Raw genomic sequence first — 12,003 nt, forward strand, 5'->3', positions numbered from 1 at the left:
TTGCATTGCAAATGTGCACATGCTGTTTTTCTACAAATGCTGCAATAAAATCACTTAGCGCTTCTCTTTTTGTGGTAGTTAATAAGGCTTGGAAAACTGTTTCATTCGGTTGTTAAAAAGAGAAAGAGAAAGCAGTTTTCCTCAAATAAAATGGCGTTCCCTCAAGGATTTTATGATATCATTAATATTGGGATCATAGAAGTATTTTGTTACATCTATTTATTTCAGACTCTTGCAGATGGAGATTCCTCAGTATTGGAAACATTTGCTCAAAGCAGCTAACTGCATTTCTGTCATTAAATGTACTGATTAAAGTTAAATTCTGTCTGTTTTTGACTTCAACTCATCAGTGTGCCACCTTAAACTGTGTGCTAGGCTAACCACTCACACACCATGGCTGTATCTGTCTTGTAGTTACGACCAAGTTGCACTACAACTAATATTAGCTATTAGCTAGCACAGGAGTTGAAACTATTGGCTGATGCAGTTGTGGTAAATTAAATCACTTAAAATAAACCAAGAAAGAAGTGTGAGTCTGCTGACCTTAGAGGGAAGCAGGTGGTTCCAGTAAGGGGCAGCTTTAGCATCAGTGCTGCGACATGATGCCGGGCCAAGTCCTGTTGCCAGCAATGACAGCCTGCTCCTCTTGGATGTGGAGGGTCCCTCATCTTCTGAGCATGACTCGCCCGTGTCGCTCGGTGACAGAAGCCTCTTTTTGGCTGGCCAGTGGCCTACAGAGGAAAGACGGTGGCCATTACTGCTGGGAGTTTTCTCCCAGGAAGCCAGGCCGTTAGAGGATGAGGAGGCAGCCTGGGTGGCACTTCGCTCAGGTGGGGAGGATTCGAGTCCAATGTCCCATTCGGTGGCCTCCCCTGGCTCCTGCAGTTCTGTGTGGTGCGGGGGGGAAAAAGGGCCTGGGGGACTGGTGGGACTGGCTGGGTTGGGAGTCTCGTATGTGGACATTTCATATAAGTGAGGGCTGGGCTGGCCTCCAGATGAGCCGTTACTACAGCTCTCATGTGCAGGGCTACCTAGTGAGTAGGTGGGTGTGTGGCCCCCGTTAGGCGGCTCAGTCCTGGCTGAGCTTCCGAGGGGATGACCCTGGTCACACAGATGGCCATGTGGGTCACACATTGGGGGTGATTTAGGTGAGAGTGGAGCAAATACATCAGGAATGGGCCTGTCATGATTGTGCTGAGTTGGGCGTCGGGAGGGGTTGTGGCTTGGGGAGAGGGGTGGAGACCTGGGTGACAGTCCCCCCTCCGAGTCTCTGTGCTCCATCTGTGTGCAAGAGTATACAGAACCAGGCCCACCAGGGCCCGTCGCTAAGCCCATCCCGACACCTTGAGCTGGAGCGGGGCCACACAGCACCCCTCCCTCTAACTCCTCCTTGTCTAAGGTGTCCCCCAGGTGGGGGCGCTTATGAGTCAACTGGGGCTCCTCTAGCCCCCTTTTCACGCCAAACCGGACAGGCCTCTGTTGAGTATCAGTGTGGGATTCTGTGGAGGTAGAAAATCCCCCCAACTGGGAGAAAATGGAGAGCTGGTAGACCTTTTGGAGCCGCAGCTCCTCCTGGCCAAAGTGCCTGGGCGCCCCTGGTCTGACACCAGGGTCTAGGCCCTGTGTTGGGGCTGTAGGTGGAGGCAGGTCCCCCTCTTGGGCTGGAAGATCTAATGGAGCCTTTTTGTGGGCTAACTCCACGTGAATGTGCCGCATGGTTGCTATGCTGGAGGATGATAGTCTTGACTAACTTGCAACACGGTCAAGCAGGTCCTCACAAATGCCAGGAGGCAGAGCAAGATGTTCCACAGTAGAAGGAAGTCCTATACTTCCTGCTGTGATGTTGTCAAACAATGTGAATCAGGAAGCTGAGCCGCACAGCACCTGAGAGAAACGAAACACAGCATTACGATTCAGGGCAGATTTCAATAAAGCATTATATAATGTTAGACTGTTGATCGAACATAAAATCTAAATGCCACTCGGGACTTGGCAGTTTTAAAACAGTATGCAAATACAGCTCTTTAACAGCATTAATTCGCCACTTTATTAATGCAGTTTAGGCAAGGCATAAGCCTAATTTGTCTCCTGTCTAATTGAAGACAATGCCAGAGATCAGAATCTCACCTCTGTGCCCGTCCTTGTCTAATTCTGCCCGTGTGGACAACCTGCATCTGGCACAACATCTGGAGGTTGTGTCTAAAATTATCTGCTAAAGGAATCCGTTTATCTCCATGGCAGCTGCCACGAAACAACGCCAACATCCCAGGATCAGGGATCAGGAAATAGTGAGGACTCCAGAGGACGCAGGAGTTAAGGAGGTGGGCACAGAGGCTACGGCCTGAGGAGAAAGAAAAAAAGGTGGGTTGGTTAAAAATTAAAATAAAATCAACTAACACCATGATAGATATAACAGTTGATGATCTGAAGTTACTAAAGACATTCCACTTTTCACTGCATGCTTGTCAAACACCTCGGATATATTTCCAAGAATAAAAAGGTTTTGATTTATTTTAACCAATTTGAAGTTACAACTGGTCAGTATGCATCAATTACATTATGTTTCTTTGTTTAGGAAAGACATTTAATTTAAGACAGTCTGCAACAAGTGACTTGGATCAAATCATCCCAGTTAAGGCTGAAACTTACCAGAGGGGCAGAGTGTCAGTGACGCAGGACACTCTTGAGAGGAAACGTCTCTGTACTGAAATCGGAAATACCAGTAACTCTATCGGGGCTCCCCCTGTGGTTGGCTGATAGCCAGACACGCCCTCCTTGGTCACCTGGGCGTGGGACACGGCACGACTGTGGCATCATGACACGGTCATTCCACCCAGAATCCCTGAAGAGACAGAAAGACACAAAGAAATCAAGTCAGTTTTTTTACACTTCTACTTTCAGGAGACTATTCCTCCTGACAAAAACACACACGCACACACACAGACTAAGACAGACATGCTGATGTACACATTCAAAATTACACCAAAGAGAGCCACAGAAGCACACATATGTCCATACACCTCTGCATACTTGAACAGACACACTGCAGAAGAAGGCACATGTATTGTGCAAACACAGCAAGTTAAGGAGTCAATATTTCAGTCCATTCCTGAACTTGAGAGAAACAACACAAAAGACAAATCAATCAAATAATCAATCCCTTTATCCTTGAGTACTCAACAAGTCAAAAGAGGGAGAAATGTTAATCTCATTCTCTTTAAGTACAAAACCCCAAACACTTTGGATTGAGGATCAAACATGGAGGAGCCACTGGTGGAGCTGAGAGTTGATATTTCCAGTTTTAACTTGGCACTAAGTGGTCCAAGGCCAAGAGAAGCGGGCTGTTTCCCGACCCACTTGGACCAGAACTTGGGAATGTGGAGGGTGGGGGAGTCGCAGTGAACCGTCGCCATGGCAACCAGTAGCCCAAGGATAACGGCTCCTTTGTGTTTGGCCACAAAGAGGGAGAAAGAATTAGAGCTACAGAGGGAGAGGGGAGGGTGGACGGTGGTGGAGGGTGCTGGGGGGGACCGGCAAAGATGCTCCTCCAAGAAAATATCTATCAAAATGGCTGTCCTCCATGAGGTGTGTACAGCCAGCCAAAAAAATTCAACACACTGTGTTAGAGGCCTGTGCTGTTAACCTAAAGCAAGCAAAACATATCAGACTGCGGATCTTACACATGTCATCCAAAGCTTGAAATGTTAAATGTGACAATAATTGGAGGAGGTTTTTGAAAATAGCCAAGAAAGCTAATGTGCCTAACACCCTGCTGGCACCCATATAAATCAATAAAAAAGAGGAATACGGCTGGTTCCTATTTAGACCTACATTACAGCAACTAGTTATTTCACTTTCTGGTATTTCTCTCTGAATCACCATGACGAAACAGCAATGACGTATGAAGAGATCCATTACTGTACTTACACAAAAGGAATGACACAGGCCTTAAGAACAAGGGGGAAGAAAGAAAAAACTGGCAAGTAAAAAGGAACTGTAGATAACAACAGTAGTCTATAGGTATTTTCCACCAGACTGAAACACACCTGAAATGCATCCGCTGGTGAAACTGTAAGTGGTGTTGAATAAAATCCCCAAATTGCTATAAAAATATGCAATGATCAAACTTGGTAGGTAATACCCCGGGTATTACTTACCGAACTGCACTCTAGGTGACCTCTGGCTGATGTTAAAATTCCTTGGCTGAAAAATAGTGTTCATATGAGCATGTATAGTGATTTATCTATCTTTTCTCAAACAAAATTCTCCATTCAGTCGGAACAAAACAGTTGTCAACTTAAACAAGAAGGGAGGGATCATCTGTCAAAGATGACACAAGACAACAAGACAGCTCAAGAAAGAAGAATATAAAAGGGAAAGTAGAGACAGACTGAGGGCCTATGTCCACATTGTGTTTTTTCCCCAAACGGCAGCGTCTTTTTTCAATTGTTCCCAATGAGGTGAGAGCGCATGCAGCCCCATGTGGCCGTCAAGAGAAAAGTGCCACGCCCAGCTTCTTTTTTTCAGAGCGGATCGGCTTTTTTAATCTGAGCACTTCTAGTTGAAAATCTCAGAACTTTTCAGAAAGGCGCTGCTGTTCTCACTGCCACTACTGTCTATCCTTAGCTGTATAATACTGCCACAGCAAAGACAGAAGAGCCCCTTTGTGGTTTCTGAGTGTTGTGCTTTTATCACCATGAGAGTTGTAAGCTTGCTGGTAACTGTGTCGTCAATTCTCTGTTAACATACTGTAGCATTACGTTAGCTGCCCAGCTCACAATCAAGGTATTGTTGTCATGGACACAAAACCCAAGTCATTTTAAAAAGCTCTAGGAGCACTTTTTTGCCAATGAAAAATGCACTGTGGACACTGTGGAGTCTACCTTCCCATACATTATAACCTGATTATATACAACTGCAGTGTAATGGTATATCATCCAGTAAGAATGCTTTACCATCACTGCAAACAAAGCATTGCATGGGGATGATGCCAAGAGTCACCTGTAATTACTTACAATGCTACAAAAACAGCTTATGCAATCACAAAATGCCTGAGTGCCTCTCCTATAATTCAACAGAACATCATTTTACAGTCCAGTGCACATGCATATAAAGTATATTAACAACCCAAGAGAGAGCAGGTTTGGGTTACATTTTTTATACTTTACCCAACAGGAAAGAAAACACAGTAATAGGACAATAAATAATAACCTAATAGTAACATTCATAGTCTAAATGACATAAATCACTACTGCTTTAACTTACTGTTTTTACTGGAATTAGAAAAATATGAACAGGAGGGAACATCACTAAAACTTCTGAAAACACTTAAGGGTCACACATCAACTGCTGCCCATGAGGGAACATTTGCAAGACAAATCCTCTAAACAAGATTATTTTACTGATGCTTCTCAGGGTGGGGGACACTCCTCAAGCCAAACAAGAACTGCCCTGGTCAAACAGGGATATCTAGTTAATCTCATTACCAAGTCAAATAACAAAAGATAGGGAGCACTACTTGTGTATTTGAGTTCACTTAACATGATAAAACAAATCACCGCCTCTTGTTTTGTCCCCTCTTAAAGTCAGGTGGAGACTCCTCAGCACGGAGTGGGGGATGGGACATAATGGGAGAGGAGTCAGCAATGAGTATTTATAGTCAGTGCCTATGTCATAGCTCGCTGGGAGAACCCAAAGGCTCTGTGCTAGTTCCTACTTGATTTCTGACCTTGTTTTGAACTAGCTGAGCAGGAGACTGGCAGAGGCTACCCAGCCCTTTTCAGGCTTGATCCAGGAGCCAGCACCGTAGGGGAAAACTCTGGCTTCACCCCAAGAAAGGCTTCAGGTTGCTGGGCGTGTGTGCCAGCTCAGGCTTGAGAACTTAAGAACTCTTTTACTGCATCGCTGAACATTGTAGTGGTTTTAATACACTCACCCTCGTACCTGCCGCCTTAGGCAATCTTCCCATGTTCACGACTGGTCTACCGGTATAATCTGATCTGTGTAAAATGCACATGACCTGTGCACACTTACTGTAATAGCCATGTATATATAAAAACCTACTTTTTGCAACTTCAGTGAACAAATTTTGCCAATATGAGTAAATGAAACATTTTAATTATCTACATAAAATCATTACATTTTCCATTTAAAATCTGTAGAGTGATCCAGGGATGACATTTTCTTGTGGGCCAGCTCAGATGTTAGGGTCGCCCTGGTTCCCTCGACAAAAAGCCAGCAGGATTTTTCCATTGGATTTTGGATTATTGCAGAAAAATAAGCTCTGTGGCAAACAAAGGTTTATGACACTTATATGTATTGTTCAACAATTTAATCTTCACAAATGCACACCATTTTGTGATTTGTGAAGCTTAAATGCAATCGCCAGAAGCACACAGCTAACATGAGGCAAAAACAAACTACATCATGGTTGCTTGACTACACAGTTGCTACTACAACAAGGCTGTAAAGCCTTTTCCAGCAACAACCTCTGTAGTCTAATTAAGCTACTTGTTAGCAATCTCCTTTCTTAGGACTCATAAAAGCTTCACAATTCACAAGTGGGGTATTTACTGAAGAATATATGTTGTACAACAAAACTTGAAAATCTTAAGGTCAGGCATCTAACCAAAAACCCATTCAAAAATTCCATTGACTTAAAGATGAACCGCATGAGCAAAAATGCAAACTCAATTCCAGGTTTAAGGACTCCCTCCTGCACCACTCTATTATTCATAGCTATCATTATTCAAAAAAAATCATGACCTTCAAAATTCATCTCACATTTACTTGATTGAACACTCCTGACATGAAGCATTAAGATGTTTACACATCACTGACAGGCCAGGTGCAATCTCAATGTAACATCTGCAGCACCTCTGGAAGTGGACCAGCGAGCAATCATTCATAAAGAGACCGAGCGAGAGTAGAAATGATGAGATGACACAGACAAAGTAATGAGAAACATCTGACGAGAAGGAAACACCCAAACAGAGAGAGAGAGAGAGAAGAGGGAGGGTAAGGGGAACAAATAGACACCACAGCCCAGCCAAAGACCTTGAGGAAGGTATAAATACAGCAGGCGCAGGCAGAGCTCCACTATGTCAGGGCCAACTCGGAGTGTTCAGGGCTATGCAGCACAAAGAAGCAGGTCTGACACTTGTTAGCACACGGCCTTAAAATAATGATGTACCAAATGGCAACCTCCTGTGTATATCAGTGAACCTTTCTAGATTTTAAAAAATCCTTTTTAGCCACCAGAGCTGTCATCTGAGTAATAATTTCTTGAAAATGGCCCCAGAAAAAAACTGGGCTATACAATATATGATTATTAAATTCAAAGGTTCAAAAGCATATCTGGCTCTGTCACACCTTGTTTTATTTGCATGCACAAAGGAGGAGGAAATACAATGCTTATGTGTGGGTGAAACAAAGGCAAATGAGGAAAACAGGTGAAAAACAATTGAGGCTACTTGGGCACAGAAACCAGACAATGATGAGATGAAGATTCAGTAAAGCGGTGAATGGGACTAAGAGCAAATGCATTTAAAAGAGGTATCATTTGCCCCGGCACAGGCCTGGCTCAGGATGAAAATGAGAATAAACTGAGTCATGCTTACTGAAACAATGAAATAGGAAATGAGTTTTTTCAGATGAAGTAAACTAAGGACAATAATATGTGCATTTATTCCACAGCAGAAAAAGAATAAGAGAAAATACCACTCTAATAATGACTTCACTTTAAGGTAACTATTCAGGAGATTTCATTAACAGTCTAAAACCTGATCTGACTACGAAATGTCATTGTGGACTGAAACTAAGGCCAAAACTCAAAGTTCACAAGGGCATCCCAACTAAAGACAAACAGTGTCAAGAAGCACTGGAGCTCTTACTCAAAGTCATGTATAAGAACTGAGGTCAAAGGGTCTGATACCTTTGACTTGAGAGATGCCTGCTGTGGAGCTCAAACGTTTAGTTCAGGAGATGGTCATGTCCTTCAAGGAGCGTATTTACCTGCTGAGGAGTTTTGAAATATATGCAAGTCTGTGTGTTCCTTTAGGCCAAGGAAGGAGCTGTGGTCGTGAGGTCAAAGGCCAACAGTCTGAGGTCAGATGACTTATGGAACATGAGGAGGACCAGATGCGTGTAATTTCATCATCATGAGAGAGTCAGTGGTTAAAAGCTAACACAAAGCCTGCCGATCTAAGAGTGGCAAATGATTTGCACACACTGGGTTAGTTCCACTGGACAGCCAATTAAGAGCTCATTAGACTGAGACACTCGTCAGTCATCGACGTGGTAACTGGAGCATCAGTATGTTAACCGAAAACATCTGCAAAACAGACCAGAGTGCACTTCAGGCCCTGTTGCGCCCTGTAAACTTTGAAAAGTTGCACATGGGTGGACTGAAACAGACAAAAGTATGCACAGACTTGTCATCAGGAGGTTTGCGGATCACTCTGACCTAGAAACTAGCTCTCAGTGAAATGTATTGGATTGTAGGGGGCAGAGATCACAGCCACCACCTATCGTAAGAAAATACCCTGACATTTGGCCTGTGCCCATTCATCACAACACCCAGATGCTGCACGCTTGTGTACACACACACACACACACACACACACAAACACAGGCACACAAACATTCAAAGTCACTGTCTCTCTTTCAGCATAAAAATACTCAAAGGAAAATACAACAAACAATGGCAGTGACTCTTAACTTGGGCTTGTTTACGATCCTCATCAGAAGTGCAACAGATAAAACAAATACATGATTCATTATTTTTTTAAAACAGAATGTTCTTGGATAATAGCTGCACTCAAGCTTTGAGAAATTGTTTATGGGAGAAAAACAGCCGCTAACAGTTAACAGTTGTCTGTATTTACAAAAACTTGCCTGCTCCCGAGCAAGTTTAGAGATTATATTCTTACATTATAATACAAAATATTGTTCATATTACATTATATTTTAAACAGATATGTAGTTACCTGGGTCCAGACCTTCGAATGTGTCCACTTCAATGAGTTTATAGTGACTGATTCTTCTGACAATGTAACATAAAACAGCAGTTTCTCAATGAGCGCTGCAGTGGGACTCAAGCAGCCAATCAGTGCCACGGGCAGGACTAACGCCACTGTCAAGCTGTTGTCAAGCTGTGCAACAAAACCAATAAGGAGTTGTGATGCCCCTCCCACCATCTTGGAGGATGTTCCAACCAACCTCATCAGGCAGTTGGTTGACATGGGAGGGCCGTTGCCTTGATTGAGCTCACCTGGGCCTTCTGAGCTATGAAAGCTGCCTCATGTTTTCACTTGAGGCTTTGAGACTTTGCTGACCTACACACTCAGAGTTAGTCTTAGTTTAATAAATTCTGGTTGTTTTTAACTAAATCTTTTGTTTGGACTCCCTACTTGTCACATTCACTGAGCCAGTTTGTGACAGGAGTAATAACGACAATGGCGAGCACTGTTACAAAAAGGACACTGCTATCGAGGCTGTTCTAAACCTACATGTCTGCTCAGTAACACCCAACATCATAGTTTGTTTTCGCTCCACTCTACTCTTCAAACTCCGGCAAAACAGTTATGTTGGCATGAATATGCATCAGTGTGGACTTAAAGTGAGGTTGCCAGTGATAGGTTAGGAAAAAATCAAATCCTCTTCCCCCACAGAAATTGGTTACAGTGGGCGCAATGTCAAACTGAAGACAAAAACAGAGTGAAACAACTTGACAGTTCTGTCTGGTACCTGGCAAAGTATGTAATACTGTAAATCCACAACATTCAAAAGCCAATAGAGTTGCAAACTCAAGTAAAGTAAAACAAGTGGCTCCTGAGGGAAACTTTACTCATTCTCAGCATATGTTTTTCCTCCCCTTGAGGGAATCAGTCACAAAAAAATATGTGAATAATGTCTAGATCCCAGGTGGCTGGGCTGGATACTTGCTCATGACTATGTTATACACCATGGACACTAATATATCATGCTCTCAGAGACAGACAGCCTTCAGAGAGACACCGGGCACCAATGCAACACCATAGTCATCACAAAACAATGTTGTTCTCCTGGCTTGTGTTTGTATTTTTCATCCTAAACACCACAAAAACATAGTTACTCATCGAGAAATGCAACATCCTGTTAAATGTCCTTCTTAAAGGTGGAGTTCTCAGCTGTACTGACTAACAACAAAAACACCCAACAACCAAATTATGTAAAAAGTGCTGGATGATTCGATGCCTGAGTGTCTTCCACACCTCCAACTTTTTGCCCAACTATCCCCTACAGTTTACTGAGTTGTTGTCAATGAGTGATACGACCTCACTAGCTGCACTCTGCCCTCCTTGCGTCCTCAATCCACCCTCTACGCTCAGCCTGTATCGGAGGTGTGACAACATCAGCATGAAGTTAGCAGCCTCCCAAAGGCCCCGATTGTCTCATCAACTTTCATCTGAACTCCGCCCAAGTCACTCCCTGGCCTGTGCCGTGCCTGGAGGCTGATAAACACACTGACACACACACACTTATGTGCACATTCTCTGACACAAAAAAAGTTCCTAGCAATCACCTGTTGATTAGGTTACAATGGCCATCTAGAGTTTGGAAATCTGATGTCACTGTGCATAAGGGGATGGAATGACAGCAGACTGTGTGTGTGTGTGTGTGTGTGTGTGTGTGTGTGTGTGTGTGTGTGTGTGTCTCAGACAAAGACAGAAGACAGGAAGCAACAAAGACAGAGCAGAAAGTGACAGGAGACAGGTTAAGTTGACTGAAAATGATAAACCTCTGAGTGAGACAGTGTTACACCAAAGCTGGGCAGGCACAGAGATCTAAACTAAGCTGGCTCAGTGACATAGTTGCTGAGAATGCTGTTTGACACGGGGTCCCTTTCTGTCTCTCCCTCCCTCCCTCCCTCTGTCTGTATGTCTGCCTGCCTGCCTGCCTGCCTATCTATCTATCTGTCTGCCTGCCTTTCATGTGGCCATTTTAGGAGACGTTGAGTCACCCAAGCCCAGCTGACAATATGACAGGAGCAACATTACTACACTTGGCTTGACAGCAGGGGAACTTATGAAACTCACCCTCTTAGAGAGATGGGGTTTATCTCGCTGTCTCAGTCTCTGCCTCTCTCCTTCCTTCCTCTGTTTCGTCTGGTGGCTGGATGGGTAACTCTGCTGGCCTTTTCTGTCTGTCCTCCTCTGTGCTTCTCTTTCCACTGGGTCAGGCTGCTCTCTCTCGCTCTCGACTCTCCGGTTTGCTGTCTGTCTTTACTTCCTTCCTCCTGAATAGGTGGTGTTGAGAAAGACAGAGATAAGTCAACTTGTTCTGCCTTCCTCTGCTTGTTTTGAGAGAAGGGCCTGGCAGCCTGCACTAGCTCTCTCTCTCTCTCTCTCTCTCTCTCTCTCTCTCTCTGTATTTTGTTTTCTTCCTGTCTACCTCTCTCTACCCTCAGTCACACACCAAATCTGAAAACCCATCAACAAGACTCACCCCTCACCCATCTCGTTCTTCCCTCCCTCTCCTTTTCTCTCTCCTGCTCCCCGCCCGCCCTCTTTCTTCCTTTCTCTCATTCGCGCCCCTCCAAAATATCTTGACTACAAAAGCCCCTTCACATGCTTGCGTTCCCCTTTCCCTCTCCTCCCATTCCTCCTCTTCCTCACCCTCTCTTCTCTTCCTCTATCCACTCACAGGCCCCTCCTTTCAACCCTTCCTCGCTACCCTACCCTACCCTCTCTGTCTTTCTCTCTATGTGTTTTCTTTCTGTCGTTTCCTCTCAGCTGATAGACCGAGGCGTGCTTTGCTCACTCAGCAGTGAAGGCATACAGGGGAAAGAAGGGGGGGTGGGTGGCGCTGACAGCCGATTGGCCACAGAAAAGGGGGGTCAGCTGTAGCGACTGAGGTCCTGATTGGCCGGGGGGAGGGAGTGAAAGGGGGGGAGGTGGAGAGGGTAACTAAAACTCCTCCCACCTGCTCCTGCTCGGCCTGTTCTGCAGAAGTATGAGACAG

The 12,003-nt window shown here is 44.5% G+C and overlaps 1 protein-coding gene across 3 annotated transcripts in view; it reads right to left on the reverse strand.

Moving 5' to 3' along the window:
• atosb (atos homolog b) overlaps positions 1-12,003 on the reverse strand; it is a 34,071-nt gene that overhangs the window by 7,699 nt on the left and 14,369 nt on the right. The window contains exons 2-5 of one of the 3 annotated variants that reach the window (XM_033619598.2): positions 11,079-11,278; positions 2,650-2,842; positions 2,128-2,341; positions 544-1,884 (exon numbers count right to left, since the gene is read on the reverse strand). In XM_033619598.2, coding sequence (XP_033475489.1) covers positions 544-1,716 — 1,173 coding nt within the window. In that variant the 5' untranslated portion in view covers positions 1,717-1,884; positions 2,128-2,341; positions 2,650-2,842; positions 11,079-11,278. Of the gene's footprint in view, positions 1-543; positions 1,885-2,127; positions 2,342-2,649; positions 2,843-11,078; positions 11,482-12,003 lie in introns of those variants that run through there. The other 2 variants (XM_033619597.2, XM_033619601.2) reach the window with 2 other exon arrangements.

Source organism: Epinephelus lanceolatus, chromosome 9 (genome assembly GCF_041903045.1).
Source record: "Epinephelus lanceolatus isolate andai-2023 chromosome 9, ASM4190304v1, whole genome shotgun sequence".
In the NCBI taxonomy this organism is placed as follows: Eukaryota; Metazoa; Chordata; class Actinopteri; order Perciformes; family Serranidae; genus Epinephelus; species Epinephelus lanceolatus.